This window comes from Quercus suber, unplaced genomic scaffold (genome assembly GCF_002906115.3).
Source record: "Quercus suber isolate HL8 unplaced genomic scaffold, Cork oak 2.0 scaffold_240, whole genome shotgun sequence".
NCBI classification, from domain to species: Eukaryota; Viridiplantae; Streptophyta; class Magnoliopsida; order Fagales; family Fagaceae; genus Quercus; species Quercus suber.
In genome coordinates this window covers 154,966-178,715 of record NW_027069697.1, presented here as the reverse complement: position 1 = coordinate 178,715, position 23,750 = coordinate 154,966, and the positions used below count along the sequence as shown (strand labels likewise).

Below are 23,750 nucleotides of genomic sequence, written 5' to 3'. Positions count from 1 at the left end.
TGAAAACTTAAAGTTTAAGTCGCAAGGTTAAAAACCCCCAACAAGGTAAAAAAATCCCAATATAGCGATAAGGTTCATGAGTACAACCACGGGATAAAAATCCCCCAGTGGTGAGATTCACCTCATGCGACGAAATCAAAGCAATTGATAGAAGTACTAACTCTATGACCAAATCAAGCACATACTTCAACTGGTATCAAAAAGGTTGCAAGAACAAAAGATTCAGCAAGAGAAGCAATAACATGTGATGGCATAGATAAAGTAACAAGTAGTTTAATAGACGGCCCCAAAACAAGGGGAAACCCGTCACTTCCAAAAAGAAAGAACTACTTAAAGCAGGAGGTAACCAGTATTTGTTAGCAAAAGAAACCCCCAAAGATAGAAAGGGAAAATATATTGTTTTCAAAATAAACAGTTATAAAGGAAGGGTTGGAGCTTCGTAAGCAACTTTGTCTCCAGCTGCTCCGTCTTCCTCCCTTTCTCCAGTTGCTTTATCCTTCTCTGGTACACCAGATTTAGCTCCCTCCAATTCCTTCGCTTCGTCTTCCAGGACTTCAGTGTCAATTTTCTCAAAGTCCAAGCTAGAAAAATCCACAGCCGAGCTGTGTTACTTCATGGTCCAGCGACATAAAAGTTCAAATCCCTTGAAGTATTGCAAGAATTGGAGGTCTGAGAATTCTTCTGATTGCTTGAATTTTTGAATAACTTTCTCCTTCTCGTCGTCAGTCTTTAGCAGGGCAGCTTGGATCTCCTCATCTTTTTGAATGACGAGTGCCTTCTCCACACGCAAGGACTCAGTGAGCTCTTTTACTCTCTGATTCGCTTTGTTCCTTTCGTTCATCGCAGCGATCTGATCTTTCTTCAGCTGAAAACATTCAGCCTAAACGAATTCTGCTTTTGATGAGGCCATCACAACCTTCTCCTCCACATTCAGATAGTCTGTCGTAATGCGCAAAGACTCTCCAAGTACCTAAAAAGAGGGAAAAGAAGGGCGTACACATTCCACAACAAATAAGTAAGGCAAGGAAATTGAGGTGACATACCTGCACCAGCTTATGGATATGTTGACTGACGAGCTCATGCGAAGGAACGGATGACAAACTCTTCAGCTCGTCACTTGTGATGACATTATGCGCACAGCCTAAGGCTATGGCGGGGTCATCCTATACACTCATCCCAATTTTGCTCGTACCCTTGGCACGAGTCACCGGGGGAGTGGCAGCAATCACTTCCAAAGATGGAGTTGGAGAGGGAGGAGTAACATGAACGGAAGGATTTGGAAAAGAAACTTCAGCCTTCTCATCACCTAACTTCCTCTTCTTTGAGCCCAAAGTCAGGTTGGCTAGGGGTTCATTCTTCAAGTTCGTAATATGAGTGTATTTGTCTTTGCTGTATTGAGTTGCCATTTCTGCTAAAAGAGAAAGACAATATGAAAAGAAGTCACTCTCGGTTTGACAACAAACGAAGTCAGAAGAAATGAAGTAGCTGATAGACGAACTTACTTTCTCTCTTCGACGAATTTTTTCTAGAATGTATTGTGACGGCTCAGGAGCTAAGCAGCAATCATATAAATGACGAGGATCGAGTAGATCGTCAAAATCCTCTATTTCACGGGCATAAACAAGAGCAGCTCGAACTCGGTGACGATATTGGTCTTCAAGATCAGGACGATCAAGATCTGTAGACCAAAACATAAACGGCGTCAGATAAGCATTCAAGGCATGGAAAAGAGCAGAAAGAGATCACAAGAATATGCACCAAGCGTTGGAACCTCCCTTTTTCGGAGCAATCTTAGGACTTCCCCCCATAAATCGTCAGATAAGGTTTCCCAACCAGATCCAGAGATGAAAAAGTACCGTGATTTCCAATCACGAAAGGACGAAGGGAAATCCCTCACTATTCTGAATTTCCTATCCCAGGGTAGAAGCTCAAAATACCATAGTGGGTAGACAACTTTAAACGGTACAAAAACAAAAACTCATTTACTGTAATCATTTCTCCATCACAGGCAGATACCCAGATGACCATACAGCTTATTACCATCCTCCAACCATTGGAGACGAGCTGACCAGGGGCAATTTGAAGGACGTTCAAAAGGTGCAAAATGAATAGGTGAACTGGGAATCGAAGGCCACACAAAAACTGAGCCTTATAAAAACAAATCTCCTCGTGAGCAAAGTTGCAAGCTTTCTCACCCAAACGAGGCAACCTGATAGAAGTGCTTTTGGGAAACTGAAACCTCTTCCTAAAACCCTTCAAATGACTCGCCTTTAAGCAACAAGACTCAGAAATGGCATGTAAGGGACAAGAAGAAGAAGATGACGGTAGCTTAGAAATTGCTGTATCAATCACTTGATTCAGAGACTCAGCGTTAGAAGACAACCCAGTCTCCAATTCGCTAAACCTAACATCGTCTGCCCTATACTCGATTGGATCCATCTCTAAGTGATACCTAACTAAAGACTGGTGGATTAAAGGATAGAGAGTGAACAAAACAGGCCTAATAGCAAAGTCACGAGACACAAACAGACCTAATGGTGGACGTCGACCAGAAGAATGCTCAAGAAAAACTCCCAACCTGGCAAAGAAAAAGGAGACCAAAGGGCACTCTTGACTAAGATGCTCAAAACCAACCATTAAAGCAAAAGTAAAGAAACCTTACCAGGATTTCTGAAGGTGAAAATCACTTGGTGTTTCGAGAGGCAGGCAAAATAGGAGGAAGGTAGGGGAACAGTTTCCTCTAAAAAGAAAACCCAAAATTAAAGCGCACCAAAAATGATGAAAATTCGCACACACCTCCAACCAAGAATCAACACGTGCCCATTTCCCAAAGGGGCAGTCGCTTCGCATTTAAGCTGGGATGATTGACATTGGAAATTGCAAAAAACTGAATCGTTGCATCCAATCACATTCTGAATATCATCCAAACTCACGACGATTACGGAATTGGGGGGGGGGGGCAACTGACGGATACCTGCGATTGATAATCAGTTATGATAACAATCTACTATGCATCCTTGTAGAGATGAACATAGGGGCAAGACCCCGTCATCACAATTAGCAAGGAATATGTGCATTAATAGCACAGCTGAACACCCGCCGGACAGCTGGCCTTCCACAATTACGTCAGGGGCAGTTACAAGAACAGGAGCGGCGCAACGGTCGTCCGTTACACCATAACTGAGCCTATCATTGCCCATTCAATGCAACGGTCAGGAGAGAAACGCTCAACCCAGCATTTAACGAACATAACTGCACCGACCCAGGGAAGGACATAAAAGGTGAGCCCGGTGCGAAGAAAAAGGTAATAGAACAAAAGACCAGAGAAAAGTGAACTGTGAGCAAGTTAAGTTTGGGATTGTGTAATCTGACTTAAGCATCGGAGTATTCCCAGCTGGCCTCACGTCGGCGAAGGTACCCTTTTTGCTTTCTTCTTGTGTTGGCAACAGGTCCCGGAGGGCATCCATCATTTTGACGAGGAACATACTGATGAGGCACATTTTCAGCTTTATCAATATATATATATATATATATTATGAAACTATGACTAAAATATTTTTATCTCTTTATAATTCTATGAATTTTTAATATGAATAGGCCATTTATAATCAATAAGTTACAAATAATAGTGTATGTCATATAAACCTATTGATAAACTTATACAATTCAATTTAAAGTCTATAAAAATATATTTTTGGACTAGTGTGTATATAAAATTATAATATTATATACAGTTAAATCCAGTCTTTATGTTCACGTGTTTGTTCATGAACATATTATTATGTTTGAACTTTGTTTGTTTTTATAATCAATCTTAAACTTAAGGCTTGAACTTGACTTATTTTTTAAACAAATGAACATAAACAAGTTTTTTATCAAGCTGTGCTCAAACTGATTATAAACAACTAGGCTTATTTACAGCTTTATTTCATTTTTTGTTATGGTAGGCTCAATTGAGTTGAAAGATAGTAAAAATTCTTATACATCAAACTTGTTGAGATGAAAATTTATAATTAGTGTGCCATAAAAAGTGATAATAATAATAATGGTGTAGATGAAAATAATGTCGGCAACTATTATATTTTGTTGACTGAACAAATTATATAATAATAAAAAAAGTTGCGAAAATTCGATATCTCTAGCATTGCTAGAAAGTAGGAAGAGAGTGGAATTTTGGACAAAAAGTACTATGCACGCCTGTTGCGGAATTGTTTTTGGGGGAATCACAGGAAAGGGAAAAGAGAGGAAATTGGTAGGAAAAAGAAAAAGTTGATATCAAGGGAATGGTAAAAGACTAATAAAGATGACTACTTTCAAGAAAATGCGTGGGCCTTTTTCGAACTTTATAGGAGTGCCTGGAGCGGTGGAGGGTGGATTCAGAAGGCATATTATCAGAAGTCGCGTGTGGGATGTAGCTAGAGTTGCGGTGGAGGGTGGATTCAGAAGGCATATTACAGGAAAGGGAAAAGAGACACGGAGCTCTCTCAAGCAGGAGTCACGTGGGGGATCTAGCTAGAGTTGCAATTGTCATAAAATAATTTTTTATTTGCATTTATTACTTTGATCTATTACATGTCAGCAATTACAAAAAAAAAAAAAAAAAAATTAATTTTGTCATTTATTTTGTTATATTTTGGTATTGGAGCTTTGAGAAAAGAATACATGTACAGACATGGTCACAGATCTGCTCAATCATAAGGGTTATATAAATAACTTGGTTCAGCTTTACTTACTTTTTGTTGTGGTAGGCCTAATTGAGTTGAAATATAGTAGAAATTCAAAGTACTCACGCTTCTTAAGATGAAAATTTATAAGTAATGATAGTTATGGTTCACATGAAAATAATGACGCCACCAATTATATTTTGCTAAGTCAACAAATTGTTAAAAAAAATTATGAAAATTTGACGTCTTTAACATTGCTAGAAAGAAAGTAGAGGTTATTTGGTAAGAAATTTTTAATAACATCGTTTAAGTATTGTAAAAATATGTATAAATAAAAAAATATTATAAAAATATGTGTTATATTATTTAAATAATGAGAATAATTGTTCAAACATTGTTAAGGTCCTGAAATTTTGGTCAAAAAGTATCATGCCTGTAGCACAATTGTTTTTGGGGGAGTCAAAGGAAAGGGGAGAAGAAATTGGTAGGAAAAAGAAAAAGTTGATATCTAGGAAGCGGTGAAAGGTGTTTGGTACATGTGTTTGAAAACATGTGTTTTGTTATTTAAAAATATGTGTAGAAATACGTGTTGATAAAAAAAATATATAAAAATACGTGTAATATTGTTTAAAAACTAAAAATGTGTATTTGAGTGGATATACCAAACACCTCTTAAAAATAAATATGCATGCCTATAGCAGAATTCGTTCCCATCTTTTTTTTCCTTTCCACCGCTTTAATCTTTTCTACTCTTCCTTTCCTTCCAACCTAACGTAGCACTAATCGTATAAGAAAATAAGAGAAAGAATGAAGGAATGAACAAGCACAGAAAGAGAATTGAGAGAAAAGGATGATAAAGTTTTCTCTAATTAATCTGATAATGAATCTGTACACTATCTATGTATATATACATCTCTGAACCTAAACTCCCAAAACAGAGGCCTAACCAACTAACAAGAATCAAGGGAAATCAGTTACAACACGTGTATAGATTAGTTATAACACGTGTGATACAATCTGACTTAACTTAACAACTAAACTACATGCCGTTTATCTTCTATTCTAAATAAGCTTTGTAGTTCATCTGTCGTTTAGCTCTTCCTTTCTTTCTTCTTCTGTGATCCTTCCTTCTTATTCTGTGATCCTTCCTTCTTAGTTATCTGATACTCCCCCTCAAGATGAGACTCAGAACCATGTATGTTTAAGACATTCATCTTGGAGATTAAAAACTTAAGGAATAGATTTTTGTTATAAAAAAAAAAAAATTATGATATTAAATACTAGTTAAATATTATTTAAGTGATAACAAAAGTGCCCCATTTAATTATATCATCTTAGGCCTCCAAATTTGTTGGGCCGCCCCTAGGTGGTGGAGACAGTGATGGTGATGATGCATTATCAGCTTTGGCATCGTAGAAGAGGTAGACCTCAAACCTAAAATAACAGCTGGCTGTAATAACTCTCCCTCCTTGCTTGCCTCCACAACATTGCAGAATATTTCCAAAAGCCCCAGCCAAACAATCATTGCAATCTTGATCGGACAAATCAGGTGTGCACTGCACAAGTGAATATAGTGTTTGATTGTTTGGTGCTGTTGCATTTCCCGCCGCAAACTTACGAAGAGAACCACCTGCTGTGGCTTGAACTCTTTTGCTGTCCAACAAGGTCTTTAGGTCCTGATTGAACTGAACCAAATTAGCTGATACGTTATTTGTGTTCTACATATAGAAAGGACTATCTTCCATGATGTTAAATATGTCGCGGAATGAGTAGCGTAACATGCAATAGTCATACCATCCTATTGCTTCCTTCTGATTGGAACAAAGCAGAGGGAGAAGATTTGTAGCGTTATTGAGGCAACTACGGCAAATATCTAGCTTGGCATCTCCTCTACAAAGTCCAAGTGAATATACTTTGTCAGGGCTTTTGCCATAAGAAAAATTGTAGAACCCATATTCAATTTCTGTGTTGGAGGAGAGGGAGGAGAGGACTTGATTGAGGTTTGTATTGTAGGTACTGTTGCTTGTGTAGTTACCCTTGTCTAAGCAGGAATAGTATAGGAAGTTCGGCTGAGCAATGGCCTGAGAAATCAGTATGCAAATGGAAAAGAGGAAGACAAGTCTTGAAGAAACCATTGCCATGTGTTTAAGGTAAGACTTGGGTTAAGAAACTTATCATTTAGGCTTTTAGAGAGAGGGGTGATCTAGTGAGCTGAGTAAAGACTTTGAAGAACAGGAAGTCCCATGATTTTTTTAAAACACTCAACCATTTGTCCAATATTTCTATGTAAATATGAGTGCAAGACTGTAAGGGCATAAGAAGATATAAAAGATTTTATTTTTCATCATAAGTGTTTGATTGGGGATAGAAAAGTAGAAGGATGATTAAAATCAACTCACCTTGTTTAGTTGAGAAGAAAAATGAGAAGATAAAAAAAGTTGATTTGTAAGAATTTACACTTCTACTCTGTGTATAAGAGAAAGAAGAAAATTAAGTGAGGAGAGAGAGAATGGACATAAATTTTGTGTTGTGTTCATTCGCTATCGACAAACAAATCTTTGGTCTTCAATTTCAGGTTAGTATTTTCATTCTAATTAAGTTGTTCGAAATTTTAATTCTTTTAATTATTTTTTTCAAAAACATTATATCCTCTCTCTCTCTCTCTCTCTCTCTCTCTCTCTCTCTCTCTTACATTGAGATACACTCATGTTGGCTAATGCACTTAGGATGATATCCAAGAAACATTATGGAGGTAGAATGGATAAATGGAGTTAGCAATTATCCTCGAATAGCCTGTTCTTTTTTTCTTCTATTTTTTGTTTCTTTGTTTGGATAATCCACTTATTTTGCTGAAATTGAAAAATTTTATTGAAAATATTGTAGATAAAAGTAAAAGTTAGCTGAAATAGTACAATGAGATCCGTGAATAGTACCAAAAAGTGTAATAGAACCTAGAAATAATAGCAAAAATAAATTGAATAACGAAATATGTTAACTTTTTAATTTGGAGTCATACTCGTGGTCAACTTTTTCCGAAGATGCCAAAGGACCATCAACCATTAGGAAGGTGCGTTGGTGCCTCTAGCTCTTGGGCCTAAGCTCTTTGACTGTGTCTAATCAATATGCCAGTACCCAATTTCCAAGTGACCCTCACCCACTTACTTAGCCCTGCCTTTTTTTTTTTTTTTTTTTTTTTTTTTTTTTTTTCCCTAAGATTAGGTCACTTCTTGGAAATAGGGCTCGGCAATCGGCACCAGGCATGGATAGCTTGAACCCGCTCCATCCTTTAACATGTGAAATTTAGTTTGTTAAGTAGGTTTTAATTGGTGGATAAAAATATTACGAGAAAGGTCATGATTTCCTTGTTACCAAATTATGATATATGGCAATAAAACTTGATATGAGCAAGGCCTACGATAGGGTGGAGTGGCACGATCTGGAATCAATTATGGTGAAGATGGGTTTCTAAGAGCATTGGATTAAATTTCTCATGCTTTGTGTGACAATAGTATCCTACTTGATCGTGGTAAATAGAGAACTTAAAGGCATGATCACACCATCTAGAGGCATCCGTCAAGGAGACCCACTCTCACCCTTCCTATTCCTATTGTGCATAGAAGGTCTTCATGGGCTCATAAGCCAAGATGCAAATTAGGGAAAAATTAAGAGTTATTCACTTTGCAAATATAGCCCAGGATTAACTCACCTTTTATTTGCAGACGATAGCCTTTTGTTTTGTAGGGCTACTATTCAAGAGTGCCAAAAAATCATGTACATTTTGGAGGTTTATGGAAAATGCTCAGGCCAACTGATTAACCACAGTAAGACAACAATCTTCTTCAGCAAAGCAACTTGTGAAGACACTAGAAATCATATAAAGATAGCATTGGGAATGCCAGAAATTATACAATATGAGAAGTATCTAGGTCTACCTTCCCTTGTAGGGAGAAATAAAAAAGCTAGCTTCAATTACATCAAGGAGAGAGTGTGGAAGAAAATGCAAGGTTGGAAGGAAAAGCTCTTGTTACAAGCAGGGAGAGAGGTTTTGATAAAGGTAGTGGTCCAAGCAATTCCCACATATACTATGAGTTGTTTCAAACTCCCACTAGGCCTTTGTGTAGAAATTGAAAGTCTTATTAGAAGATTTTGGTGGGGCCAAAATGGAGATCAAAGGAAAATTCATTGGGTTAAGTGGTCCACAATTTGCCAATCTAAGAATGAGGGTGGGATGGGCTTCAAAGACCTTGCAAATTTTAATGATGCACTCTTGGCAAAGCAAGCATGGAGATTGCTACATAATAAAAACTCTCTATTCTATAGGGTTTTTAAACCAAGGTTTCTTCCAGACTACTCTGTTTTGGAAGCCATAGATTCTACTTCGGGATCACATGCCTAGCGAAGTATTTTAAAAGGAAGGGATGTACTTCTCCAAGGTGCTAGATGGAGGGTTGGGAGTGGAGAATCTATTAGTGTATGGAATGATGCCTAGCTGCCTTCCATTGATCATCCAAAAATACTCTCATAGGTTGTACCAGGGGTTCGAAGATGCTAAGGTTTCAAACCTTATAAACCCGATTCAAAGAAAGTGGGAGTCTAATCTAATCCATGGGCTTTTTCTACCAGAAGAAGCGAAGCTAATTTTAAGCATTCCACTTAGTCATCACCCCAAGGAAGACAAGGTTATTTGGCCTTATAACTCTTTAGGTGCCTATTCAGTGAAATCGGGCACAAAGTTTTTAGCTAAAGAGAACAATATTTCAACCCCATGGATTGATCACGAGCATGATGAAGACATTTGGAAGCGGATCTGGCGCCTCTCTATTTCCAATAAAGTCAGGAATTTTCTTTGACGAGCATGTCACAATGCAATCCCCGTTAAGCAAAATCTTTGGAAATGGAAAATCCTAATAGAGGACTTATGCGAGCACTGTCATTCAACCTCTGAAATAGTATGTCATGCCCTTTGGGAATGCCCGAAGATTGATGAAGTTTGGGAGGGTTTGCAGGGCTTCAAATTCCGACAGCTTCAAAACTTCCAATCCTTTAAAGACCTAATTGCTTTCGTGCATACGGAAGGGGAGAATTTGGAGTTGATGGCAATGGTAATGTGGACAATTTGGCACAGAAGAAATCAAATCAAAGTGAGTTCACGTGATTTTCCTATCTCACAAGTGCTTCCCTAAGCCAAACAAGCCTTCACAGATTTCAAGCACATAAATGTTTCACTTCCACCTCAACGACTTGTTGCCGAGAACTCACAAGCTCGCTCTCATTGGTCTCCCCCTCCAAGAGATTGTTTTAAGATAAATTTTGATGGGGCTATATTCCCTAAACTAGGCGAGGCAGGATTGGGTGTAGTGGTCAGAGATTGCAATGGTAGTGTGGTGGCATCCCTATCAAAACAAGCCCCTCTTCCGTTCTCACCTGAAATTGTGGAAGCCATGGCTGCAGCCAGAGCAATCCAGTTTGCCCAGGAGCTCAGTATCAGTCCCTATATCCTTGAAGGGGATGCAGAGGTTGTGATCAACACCCTCAAATCTGATGAAGAACCCCTCTCTTCCTTTGGGCACATTATTTCTTTGGCCAAATCCTCCTTAGTTACCAACAGTTGTATTTCTTTCTCTTATGTACGTAGAGTTAGTAATAAAATTGCTCATAACCTAGCTCGACATTTTAGAGGTTTATTGGTGTGGTGGAAAAATGTTCCTCCACATCTTTATTCTATTCTCTTCACCGATTCTAGCTAATAATATTTGACCATCTTCTTTCTCAAAAAAAAAAAAAAATGATATATGATATATTTCTACTGAACGTACTGTTTTAATTAGTCAATACTTTCCATTATTATTTTTGAGTTAGTAGGTTTTTTTTTTATTTTTTTTTTATTAATTTGGTGGGGAGTGGCTGGGATTTGTGTTGTGACTCTAAACTTATTAATTTTTTTTTGGGTTGGAGAGGGGATTTAATATTAAACACTTCCAATTAAATATTAAGTGGTGTTAATTGAATTACAAGATTATTGGCGCAACTTTAAACTTATTGGCGCAGTTAGTTGAGAACCACAACTAATTGGAGTCATCGACTGTTAGGAACAGCCCTGTTTTGTATATACAATAAACTTAACAAAATAATAATAATAATAATAATAATAATAATAATAATAATAATAAAGTATATACAATAATTTCCTTAGATGAAACTCCCATTCAAGTAGGAGAAACTTATTGGAAACATTGAATTTGGTACCTGGTAGACTTGGTAGTCAACTACATGGTTATTTGGACTCCCTTCCTTGACCCGAATTTGTGTTAAAAATATTAATATAAAATCTCTACCACCACGATTGATGGCATAAAATTTTCCCTTCTGGTCCAAGTATGGTCACTCGCTCTAAACGTCTATGCTTCCCAATAATGATCAATATTGTAATGTGATCAGACATCCAAGTAGGAGTTGATGATGAAGACACCTTACTAATGAGAGTTTAACCTGTATTTTGGAGACTTCTTTTTAGGAAATAGTAAGACAGATTTATAATACATTACATAACTAGAGTAACACTACAAAACAACATAATTAAGTTGAAACTAGAAGATCTTAATCAGACATTTACGCTACTAACCTGACTCATCTTTGAAACAAGCTGATTCAATATCTTCAAAACAGTTGCACAATGATATGCTGCCTGATGAAAGCATATAATTTGTAACTTGTAAGCAAGAATATCTTAATCATATATTAATCAAGATTGACCACATGTATTCTTCTTCACCATTCTATACACCATATATATACGAATAAGTCTTGTGCCACATAAAGTGGCACAACAAATGCCACAACTCACCCATGTGGCGAGTTGTGGTTGGTGAAGGGGTGGTGGTGGGTTCATGTGGGGACACCCCTCCACTAGGTCTAATTTGGTTGATGCCCATTTAACCCAACTAATAATTGGGTGAGTTTGAGTTCAATTAGAGTGTGTGGGTTTAAGTGGGCAAATGAGTTTGGGCTTACTTTGCAACCCCTACACAAGACTTGCTCTATATATACATGAGGAGGTCCCTATGTTTTAATATGATTTTATTACTTATCATAAAAGGGCTATAGGCAATTGTCCAAAACTGGAATTTGGGTTTGAATAATGCCTTTTAGCCCAAGTCAGCCCTAGTAGTTTAGACCAACAGACAATGTGATTACCAATTACCTAGATAATTGGTATCAACCCAAAAAACATAAACAATGATGATGACAAAATACCACTATAATAATGTAACCAAAATGTTATTATATAAAAAGTCCTATTCTAACAACCTAACAGAATGAGAAAACAAATGTGCCACATGAGAAGATAATGGTATATATTTCCTCGAAGCAATCATTTTAAAAAAATAAAGAGGAAAGAAAAAAAAAAAAAACAAAACTAAACAAACAAAAATCAAGAAAGAAAAAACAATCATCACCTGGCTTAAAAAGTTCATCACCTCTTTGAATCTATCTTCATCAAGCCACCCAAACAATGTAACACGACAAAGCAGTTGGATTAGGGATCCAACCACAAAAGGCTCCAAGTTAGGTCCTCTAGTTGCCAGATAGTTTATAAGATAGTTTCCTTCAGACAAAGTGCAATTCGGCCAAGTTTGGAAATAATCAAGAGATGTGGTTGAAGGAAACAATTTATGAAAACGGTTTCTGTCAATGTTAGCTAAAAGACATCCACAAATATTAAAGGTGAAACCCAAAAACTTCCCAAATTTCTACTTTTGCCCCCATTTATTACTATTTTTGGTAATATTAACCTTTATGAGGTTTTGAATCAATAAAATACAGCAGTTAATATTGTGAATTGTTAAATTAACCGACATCTCTTACAGTCGGCTATCCTAACTTGTTTAGATTTTGCAGGAATAAGAAGGCTAGTGTGGCTGAGCTTATGAAGTCCACCAACAGCGTCCTCTTTTGGAATGTAAGTAATAAAACTAACCTAGATGTCAAGAAAAGTCTCTTCTAGAGGATAACTCAAAATATATATGTACCATAATTTCTTAGGCATAGCCAACACTGAAGTAATCTCACCATCTATTTTCTGATTTTTTTTTTCCCAACCTTATAAAGAAACTATCAAAGTAATGTTTTACTATCCAAAAGTACCACAAAAAGAGAAAAGTAACTATATTACCAGTTATAGAGCCAGAAAATCTAATCACATTCCACTAGATGAAATCCATACAGATAACTAAATCTAATCACATTTCACTTTCTTCTTCTTTTTTTTCCTCATTATCTAAATTTATAAAACTTGTAAACTTTTTTCATAACAGTAAATGTTCATTTCATTTATGATGAGATACGGGATATTATTCAAGTTAAAATCTCCACATCAATAGCCAAACACTCCAGGAAGAAAACTAATCTCACCAGCAAATTCTATAAACATCTAAACAGTCTCTTTACTCTACAAACCTACTCAATAAAAATAAAAATCAACCACATAATAAAACAACAAAAACACTGCCATACAGAAATTTATACATACACATGGCGTACAAGATATAAATGGGGAAAATAAAAAATACCAAGCAGAGAATCAGAACCATCGGGAATATTATCATTGTCTTTGTTGGTAATCGACGGCTTCGCTTCTCCTAATTCAATACAGTAAAGTACTCAACATTTCCTCTAAAACATTTCAAAAATATTGATGAAAAAGAGAAGTGAGGAGCGAGAAAGAGAGAAGTACCAAGTGGAGGAGAATCAAAATCAGTGATCCCTGAGAATTGGGGAATACCATCATCATCTACAGGAGACACAATATTCAATAATCAGTGTAAATTTTGAATAATTTCTTCGAGAGAGAGAGCGAGATGAAGGAGTGAGTACCGAAAGAGTGCTTGGAGGAGCGGAGAGGTCTTGGAGAAGACAGTAATGGTGATTGTTGAGGCTCAGTGGTGTCTTCCTGCTACCCCTTCTGTCCGCCATTTTGAAGCAAAGAAGAGAGGGAAGGAATATAAGAGCAAATTCTGTGTGTCTTTTGAAGATGGATTTTGTACCCTGAAAAAAATTGAAAAAGTGAAAAAAGCGAGAAAAAGTGAAGTTTTAAAAAACTCTACATAAAAGCTAAAAGTTGAGAAGTTCTTCTATTTTCTATACTTCACCCAAAAAGCTAAAACCAAAATGATGTATTCTTTTTCTATACTTTACCAAAAAACTAAAAAAAGATAGCGCATGCTCAAAAGAGCCTGCTACGTTTTCCAATCACAAAAATATCCACCCAGCCCTTCCTTTGTTTTTGTTGCATAAGAAATTATGACCAACAACTTCCTTGGATGTAAATCAACACCAACTTCATAATTACCTCTGGCAACAAAGAATGCAGACCATAATAAATGTGTATAAGCGAAGAATAAATTTGTAATATTGTTACTCACCTCTAAAAAATATGTATTTGTGCAAATGACCTTTAGGTCAGATAGCATTTTTTAGTGTTTACAAAAATATTCAAGGTTCAAATCTCCCCTTCTCACTTAAAATGTATCCAAAAAATTAATACGTATTTATGTTTGGGTAAACTAATTAAACCTAAACACATTTCCCAAAGCACAACATTGTATCAGAGAACTAAAGCCCCCTTTCACAGCCAATGCCATAACTTCTCTGCAACTTCGGTGTTATCCAACTCCAGCAATGACATCATTCCTCTTCCTAGGCTTCCGTGACCACACTCACACACAGACCAAGATATTTATACCCTCTCTAACGTCAACATCACAGCCACCACTCACATGACCCAAGCAGAGTCGAATTTCATCAAGATTGGTAGGACGACTAAATTGTGACTATCCCTACACCTCAGATCACTGTCAACAGTGTGAAAAAACCACCAAAACAGGCACCAACTTCCACCAACTGGCCAAAAGGGTATTGAAGTTTTAGGAACATCATTTCAATTCTTTTATTTTTAAGAAACACATACACACCCAATGAGTCTTAAATCCACACTCATTTTTCCTTCTACAATTAACACTATTATAAAATTTTATTCCAACTAACATTGTTCTACTGATTTTCATTCAAGAAAGCTTGAAAACAAGAATTAGGTTCTACAACCACCCTTTAAATTGAAAAGGTTACTACAATGCTGGGTCTAGAATTTTCTCAGGGAAAATTTTAGAAAGGAAACTAGGTCAATTGTAGAGACTGGAAATAGGCAACATGGTTCTGATAAAGTCCATCCAATAGACATAACAATAAGACCCACCACAGTATAGGCTGTCCATCAAGAAAATTTATAATAACTCACATAACACTGTTTGTCCTGCTAGGCATTTCGAGCAAAACAGTTAGGAAATCCATATACTTACATTTTTTTTTTTTTTTTGATAAGTGTAATCTATATACTTGCATTTCATCTTAAAAAGAAAATTTTGCACTGAAACGAAGATAGATATGCATTGCCATAAGTTCCTTTTCATGATTACACTTCTCTTATACTTCCTCCAAACAATTTTCAAAAAATAGCATAAATATATGCCCACGAAATACAACATCTAGAATAAAAAAATGTTCTTCTCCTACAAGAGAACAAACTCTTGATGTGAAAAAGCATTGCTTTTCAATTTTTTTTCAGCCAAATAATTAAAATGGATATTATAAACAACGGCATCTTATAATTATATATTATTTTGAGATTAAGCAAATTACCAATCAACAGGATGCAATTAAGCCAAACAGACGACATAAGGCGCAATAGAAGCAGTTGAATGCATCTATTGAGTGAGCATATGGTCAAAGTCACCTGATAATTCACTTTAAATTGGCCAAGAAGATGACAAAATGCATGATAATTATCATCATTAGCAAGACCTGCCTCCAAACCAAAAAGAAAAAAATTTCAATGAGAATAAAATGATCCATAAATAAATATAATCAATATACTATTATTTTAGTATATAGACAGGCAATAAATGTTAAATATTTAAGCAAATTTTAAAATGAACAAGAACAGCCTAAGTTTTAAAGTAATCAACACATTCCACTTATGTAAATGAATTCTCCCAACTCCCCATCATGATTGGTTTACAATGTGCAAAAAAATTACAATTTTCAAGATGATAAGTATTGAGAGTTACAGAAAACAAATAATTTTTCTTTAAATTTTTATGAGTTAGCTTTCCCAGGGCTCCTGTTGCTTTGCTGGATAAAATTTCCAGAAATATTTTTTTGGGAAAAGATCACTGGTTCAATAATCTTGACTTACGCTTATGAATCTTTAAGTAAATTCATCACATATTTTCCATTGGCTACAAAAAAGAAAATAACCAAGGAATTTATTCTTAAGAAAGAAATTTCCATCAAATAAATAGCAAGGAAACAAAACATATCCTAAAAGAAACAACAATCAAAACATCATGGTGATTGTTGGAATGGTTTGTTTCGCAAGCATACCAAAAGAAAGACTTCTCTAATGAAATCAACAAGCATCTCCTCACAAGAGACAAGCCGACATCCCCCTCCCCCTACTACTTGTCCATCTCATCCCATGACTTTACAGTTTGGTTTTAACTCATCACAACTCTAAACTATATAATTTTTATGCTAACTAGATTTTTTTTTTTTTATAAATAACACATGGATTCTTTCAAAGGAAGAACCCCTTGGACTTGCCCATCAACACGAAAAGAAAGACAAGGAAACAGCACCAGTGTGCTGGAGGTGCATCTAAATTATGTAAAAGTGTTCAATCAAGAAGATCCAACAAACTAGAGAAGGATTTACCACCCATAGTAGCCATCCAATTGTACAAAGTGCACAGAAAAATCAACTTCACTACCACCATAGGTTGTTCAGTGCCTTTGAATGTCCGGTAATTCCTTTCCTTCCAAAAGAACCATTTGACACAAAGATGGAAAAGTTGGAAATGCATTTTTGTCAAAAAGCCAACTTGTGAAGCGATCAGCAAAATTAAAAGGATTCAAAAATTGTGACAAGCCAATAGCATGATTAAAAACATTGTGGTCAATTCAACATGGGATATAAATTGTAACATTAATCATCTATGAATACTTTATTCAACCATACCACTATATAATAGTAAATGGGATTTAAAATGTCTAGGAGATTAGTCCCAACAAAGTAACAACCAAAGTTTAATTGCATATCAAAAAAAGTATTATAACGAAAGTAAATTTACATACTGCAACAGGATACAACGTAAAGAACATATCTCTTTAGGACGGCTTTAAAATAATTAATAAGAAAAAGGTTAATTTACAAAAGGGATATAATAAATACAAACCTCTTTCAAAAAATGGCTTTAAGTGATTGCATAACAATCCAAAAATATTTGAAGTGTCAAGGGATCCTAAATAATTGGCCTCCAAGAAATTGAAATCTATACACCACAAGGCAACAATAGTTTTAACTAAAAAGTACCAAAATAGAAAAAACATAAAAGGCTAACGAGTTATACCAAGATTGTTTACCTCAAAAAAAAAGTTAAATGTACCTGTACCATACCAATCTCATCTGACTTTCATCAAACAGTGTTTGCCATCATTTTTAAGTTTGTGTAGTGAAGTTAGGATATCTGGAAAACTTGAAAAACTGACCCACCCTTGAAATAAATAGCTATCTTATGCTGAAGTGTAGAAGGCAATCCATAATTGGGCTGACAATTGATGAACCAAGATGACATATTTGTAATAAAAACAGGAAAAAAAAAAAAAAATTTAACTGAAAGAGTTTATATTAAAAACCTGATCAGCAATTACAACTGTGACCCCTAATTAAATAGAAACACAAGCTGCTTGTGGTGGGTGCTATAAATTGATAGCTAGCATAAAACTTAGTCACAACTCACAATGCATGAATGAGAATCCTAGCACAAATGAGAGAGTGATTCAACTTAGGTTAACAAGAGAGTATAACCTTTGATACGATATAATGATAGGGAAAGATACATATAGTCAACCATGAATTAGTTGGGATTAAGACTTGGTCAAGTTGAGTTGAACTGAAATTACAATAAAACAATCTGTCAAGTGGTATAAGCAGAATATCAAGACTGCAAGCAAGTAAGCAACCAAAATTTATCTTCATTATTATTGTCGGTAATATTAAGAACAAACTTGTCGAAGTACAGCCCAGCCATCACCGCAACACATTCATTTTACAAACTGGCTACAACTGAAAATAGAGGATATTAAGTTCCCAATTCTAGACAAAAAATTATCACATAACCAAAGATAGAACAGAATTTCTTTGGAAATTTAAGCATTCCTCCACTCCCAATTAGTCAAGAACGGCCAACCAGCCAAAAAGACAAGGACCCAATAAATATCAAACAAGACGCAGTCAGGACTGTTGAAGAAGAATCAGCCAAAAGAGGATCTGACATAAAACCAACTCCTTTCAATAAATTTACATTGCTCAAAGCAACCGGCTTCCTCAATTAAAAGATCACAAGCATACTATCTATAAAGGTTGTAAAACAAGAAATAAATAGTTTACATTCTATCCTAGAAAAATAACCTTCACTAAAAAATGCAAGACACAGGAAAAAAAAAAAATATATATATATATATATATTCAAATGACATCATGAGACAGGAAGAACTTCTTGATGTTTCAGAATTTGTGCTCTTTTAGTATAGCATCCACTAGAAGATCTTAATCAGAAATTTAAGATACTAACCTAATTCATCCCAGAAACAATGGCACAATGATATGGTGCCTGATGAAAGCAAATAATTTGTAAGCAAACATATCTTAATCATATATTAATCGAGATTGACCACATGTATTCTTCTTCACCATTCTATACACCATATATATACATGAGGAGGTTCCTATGCTTTAATATAATTTTATTACTTGTCATAAAAGGGCTGTAGGCAATTGTCCAAAACTTGAATTTGGGTTCGAATAGGCCTCCTAGCCCAAGTCAACCCTAGTAGTTTAGACCAAGAGACAACGTGATTACTAATTACCTAGATAATTGGTATCAACCCAAAAGACATAAACAAATCAGTGCATACAATTAATGACAAAATACCACTATAATAACGTAACCAAAATGTTATTATATACTAAGACCTATACTAACAACCTAACACAACAATAAAACAAATATGACACAGGAGAAGACAATTGTATATATTTCCTAGAAGCAATCATTAAAAAATAAGGAGGAAAACAAAAACAAAACCAAACCAAACCAAACCCAAAAAAATTTAAAAATTAAAAAAAAAAAAAAAAAAAAAAAAAAAAAAATCAAAAAAGGAAGAAAAAAATCATCACCTTGCTTAAAAAGTTCATCGCCTCTTTAAATCTATCATCATCAAGCCACCCAAACTTTGTAACTGGACAAAGTAGTTGGATTAGAGATCCAACCACAAAAGGCTCCAAGTCAGGCCCTCTGCTTGCCAGATAGCTTATAAGATAGTTTCCTTCAGTGAAAGTGCAGTTCAGTCAAGTTTGGAAATAGTAAAGAGATGTGGGGGGGTTTGGATTCCGCGTTTGCGTTTCAGCACGCGTTTTCCTCCCCTTTTTTTTTTTTTTTTTTTTTTTGCCGCATTTTTTTACTTTTGGGAGACAAAAAAGCTGTGCATGAACAGTGTGTGTACTGTTCACGCACTGTTCATGCAATGTTCATGTAATAAAAAATATTAAAAGTGGATCCCGCTGTACTATTTACACATTTAAAAATTATTTTACTACAGTGTTTTCAGTTTTCAGTTTTCAGTTTTCAGTTTCAGCAACAATAAGCTCAATCCAAACACACCCGTGGTTGACATAAACAATTTATGAAAATGGTGACTGTCAATGTTAGCTGAAAGTCATCCATTCTCACAGATATTACTATTTTTGGTAATATTAACCTTTAATGAGGTTTTGAATCTATAAAATAATAGCAGTTAATATTGTGAATTGTAAAATTAACCAATAGACATCATTATTTCATAAACTTAATAGAACAGAGACAAGAAAAGTCTCGTCTAGAGGATAACTCAAAATATCCATGTTCCATAATTCCATAGGCAAATCTAACACTGAAGTAATCTCACCATCTATTTTCTGATTTTTTTTAATCCGAACCTTATAAAGAAACTATTTAAAAGCACAGAAGCAAAAAAAAAAAAAAAAAAAAAAAAAGGAAGCAATGTTTTATCTAAAAGTACCACTAAAAGAGAAAAATAACTATATTACCAGTTATAGAGCCAGAAAATCTAAGCACATTCCACTATATGAAATAAAAATAGATAACTCCCCTTATATAGTCTTCATCAGCTTTCGTTTTTTTTTTTTTTTTTCTTCTCCATTATCTAAATTTATCAAACTTGTAAACTTTTTTCTTAACGGTAAATGTTCATTTTATTTGTGACAATATACGAGATATTATACTAAGTTAAAATCTCCACATCAACAGCCAAACACTCCAAGATGAAAACTAATATCACCAGCAGATTCTATAAACATCTAAACAGTCCCTTTACTAGGGAAAATCTCATACAAGCATCTACTCCCGCTAATAAAAAAAGCCTCTGCAAAAAATATATTATCGAGAAACAAATTCAACGCAGAGAAAAAATATTCCAAACATTCCATTAATCCAGTTTGCAGCATAAACTATTTGTGTAGGCATAAAATTCAAAATAGGTATTAACTTCTGCACAAAAAAACCAATGAATCTTAAATCAACTATAGATCTTTAACTGACTAATCGAGATTGACCATATGTATTCTTCTTCACCATTCTATCCTATATAGTTGGGTTAATCGACTGTAATGTTGATTTTCATTAACCAACAATGAAAATTGACAATACGGTCGATAAACCCAACCATATAATGAAATTGACATAGAAGAGTGTATAAAAATTTTCAGGACTATCATTATCTCGAGTCGAAACTTAACATAGACGCCGCCTATCTTCATCGGCTTCTCTTTCTCTACAAAAACCCACTCAAAATGAACCACATAATAAAACAACAAAAACACAGTAACTTATACATACACATGGCGTACAAGATATAAAAGGGGAAAATCAATAAAGAAATACCGAGCAAAGAATCAGAATCATCGTCTTCGTTGACAATCGATGGCTTCGCTTCTCCTACTTCTACACAGTAAAGTAATCAACATTTACTCTTAAGGCATTTCAAAAATATTTATGGAAAAAAGAGTGAGGAGAGAGACACACACACACACAATATTCAATAATTTCTTAGAGAGGGAGAGATATGAAGGAGTGAGTACCGAAAGAGTGCTTGGAGGAGCGGAGAGGTCTTGGAGAAGACGGTAATGGCGATCGTTGAGGCTCTGTGGTGTCTGCCCCTTCTGTCCGCCATTTTTGAAAGAAGAGAAGAGAGGGAAGGAATATAAAAAGCAAACTATGGGCCGTTTGGTTTGTGTTTTCAAACGACATTTAACCAAACGACATTTTTTAGTTTTTAAATAGTATTTTACGTATTTTAATACACTTTTTATTTATATGTATTTTAAAAAATTACAAACAACAATTTTCAAACTATTTTACCAAACACCTCTTATATGTGTCTTTTGAAAATAAACTTGACTAGTGCTGCTTTTATACTCAAGCTAAAAACTAATAAGCTTGCTAAGAATACTTGTACCTTTAAAAAACTTATACCTTTAAAAAACTTATTGCTGCTAAGAATACTTGTACCTTTATTAAATTAGTACCTTGATAAAATTTGAAAAAATGAAAAAAGCAGAAGAAAAAAAAGTTTTAAAAACTATGAATTAAAACTAAAAACTAATAAGCTTTTCTAGTTTTTATACTTTACCAAAAAAACTAAAAGCTAAATGATGTTTTTTTTTTTTTTATACTTCACGAAAAAACAAAAAAAGAGAGTGCATACTCAAAAGAGTTTGTTACATTTTTTAATCACAAAAATATCTAGAGGTGTGATGAAATTTATATTTAAGAAAATATTTCACCCATAAATACCTAAATCTCATCATACTTCTAGATATTTTTGTGATTGGAAAATGTAGCAATTTCAAATAATGATAAATGAAAATTATTAAACTTCACAAAATAAAAATTAAAACAGTCGCTGAGCATGCACTGTCTTCTTTTTCTTTTTCTTTTTTGTAAAGTGTAGAAAAATAATAAATCATTTAAAATGATTCATGTGTCCAAATTTTTATTTGCGCCTCTTTCCTTTATTAGTTATTAATTTTTTTTTTAAAAGCTAATTCTGATTTATTTATGAGAGTTATCAACTTACTTCTAATCCTAAAATTTAGCCACTTACTACACATTTATAAAAAAAAATAAAAAATAAAAAAAGCTTAAATTTTTTAGATTTAGCAACTACCTTTAAAATAAATAAATAAAAAGTGTACATAACATTTTTGATGTGGTAGTAAATTAGTAATTATCAAAAAAATAGTAAATTGAATCCTACATAGAATTACACAAACGATAAATATAGTTTCTTTTACAAAATAAATCTTTAATAACAATTTCTTAGATAACAATCACTTCATGTGAGGATTAAATCATACAATAATTTTTGTAAAGTCTCTTACCTGGATTGATCCAATATTCCAATGTGCCCTAGCCTCTATGCAATCCAAAACAATTGTGGATGTGTCAACCTAAAAAAAAGTTTAAGAGTTAAAAATAAGGTTCTCATTATTTAAAATATTTATAAAAATAAAGAAGAAAAGAGCAAACTTAAATGGAAACATGTTGGTAATTGCAAACTCTGTGTTTGAATGAAATGTTAAGACTTTATATATATATATATATATATAATTTTTGTATATATGTGTATATATAATTTTTTTTGGATATATATATTGTAAGGGCCAAGTTTGGCTTCCTAGCCCACGATATGAATGAACTTAGGAACAAAAAGGCCTAAAACAATAAATTTATAAAGAATGGGTTGGAAAAACTGGGCTCTAGTTGATCAGACAGACGTTGGAATAGATACAGATGAGATGAGAAGAGAATGAACATAAATAGGGTTGTATTGAGGAAAAACAGTCCTCGGCGAAGTCCGAAGTATCTTGTTCTTATATATTATTCTTAAATTGGGCTATAAGTGTGGTTCTACAATGATATAGTCTTTTCTCCCTCTTTCTTTCGATCCCCTCTTAATGAAGGGTCTCTCCTATTATATAGTTCCATCTGAAGCATCTTGGTCCTACACTTGTCAATTATTTGGAGCTACCACTTGAGTACCTATCTTATCAGACACCCATATTGATTTTATTTGCATTGGGACAACCAATGTTATACTATTCAGGTGTCTTCTCCACATTAATGCAGTCAGGAAATCAGCTGCCCAACATTTAATGCGGTGGTGGCAGCCTACCCTTCAGATATTTTAGGACATTTCCCTCCTCGATATTTTGATAAAAACTATCAACCTTCGCAAGGCTTCTCGAGACTTTACCCTGACCATCGACCAACCTTTACAGACCTCAACCATAGTCAGCCAAGGACATGTGTATCCTCAGCACACCATTTTAAGCCTTATTGGTTAAAGTTGACCTCTACACACCATTCAATCTTATGTAGTAAAGCTTCCCCCTCCTCAAACAATCCTATGTCCTCAAATTGGGCCTATGGCCCAATCATACAAACCTATGATGGGCTTCCACACTCAATATCCCTACAATAGCCCCTCGAGATTCTTCTTTCTGACTCATCTGGAGGAAAGGAGGATTTTGATGTCATCAAATTTATCTAGTATCCCTCTCGTCCCATTTCTACTTATGGATGCACTATTATAACCGCTTAAGTCACGTTCCTGTTGCTTCGGCTTACGAGACACGCTCTTCATTTAATTCTGGTGGCTTCATGTTCCCCACGTTCTACAATGCGATGCAAATCCAACGGCTGATGTCTTAATTGGGTACCGAACGGGAGTTTTCCCGCTTTTGGTTTCTTCCTCGATATAAATACCTTTCAAATCAACTTCTCTTTTTACTTCAGCATTCCATTTGTTCTAGCGCACATACCTTGAACCTGCATACTCTTTCTGCGTACCTGTGTCCTTATAAATACTCACAGCTTGTTCGAGGACCCTCTCATTTTTCTTGTAAGTCCTC

General features: G+C 34.9%; 1 protein-coding gene and 1 pseudogene across 10 annotated transcripts; both read right to left on the bottom strand.

Annotated features, from left to right (window-relative positions):
- Window positions 1-5,998: 5,998 nt before the first annotated feature.
- On the bottom strand, window positions 5,999-6,805 carry LOC112006912 (cysteine-rich receptor-like protein kinase 29; annotated as a pseudogene).
- Window positions 6,806-10,783: 3,978 nt separating this feature from the next.
- Window positions 10,784-19,786, bottom strand: LOC112006905 (uncharacterized). 10 transcript variants are annotated; one of them, XM_065780580.1, is made up of 11 exons: window positions 18,957-19,225; window positions 17,414-17,670; window positions 17,141-17,325; window positions 16,954-17,049; window positions 16,434-16,533; window positions 15,454-15,521; window positions 13,539-13,709; window positions 13,399-13,455; window positions 13,235-13,303; window positions 11,287-11,349; window positions 10,784-11,153 (listed from the first exon to the last, which is right to left on the bottom strand). In XM_065780580.1, the coding sequence occupies exons 5-11, from the start codon at window positions 16,492-16,494 to the stop codon at window positions 11,082-11,084; spliced, it is 561 nt and encodes a 186-aa protein (XP_065636652.1). In that variant the 5' UTR covers window positions 16,495-16,533; window positions 16,954-17,049; window positions 17,141-17,325; window positions 17,414-17,670; window positions 18,957-19,225; the 3' UTR covers window positions 10,784-11,081. The 10 variants fall into 10 exon arrangements, 8 of the variants coding, with proteins under 8 accessions (XP_065636652.1, XP_065636653.1, XP_065636650.1 ...); XM_065780581.1 differs by having other exon boundaries at window positions 17,164-17,325; XM_065780578.1 differs by lacking the exon at window positions 16,434-16,533 and adding an exon at window positions 12,122-12,152 and having other exon boundaries at window positions 16,954-17,325; window positions 18,957-19,786.
- Window positions 19,787-23,750: the final 3,964 nt, after the last annotated feature.

Excerpts from the sequence above, each read along its gene's own strand:
- LOC112006905 (XM_065780575.1), bottom strand. The coding sequence starts at position 17,107 with ATGTTTTTTCTATTTTGGTACTTTTTAGTTAAAACTATTGTTGCCTTG. Across the intron at positions 13,710-15,453 it reads AATTTAAAGTGAATTATCAG|GGTACAAAATCCATCTTCAA; the intron begins GTGACTTTGACC and ends AATTTTTTTCAG. Across the intron at positions 13,304-13,398 it reads TTTTGATTCTCCTCCACTTG|GAGAAGCGAAGCCGTCGATT; the intron begins GTACTTCTCTCT and ends GTATTGAATTAG.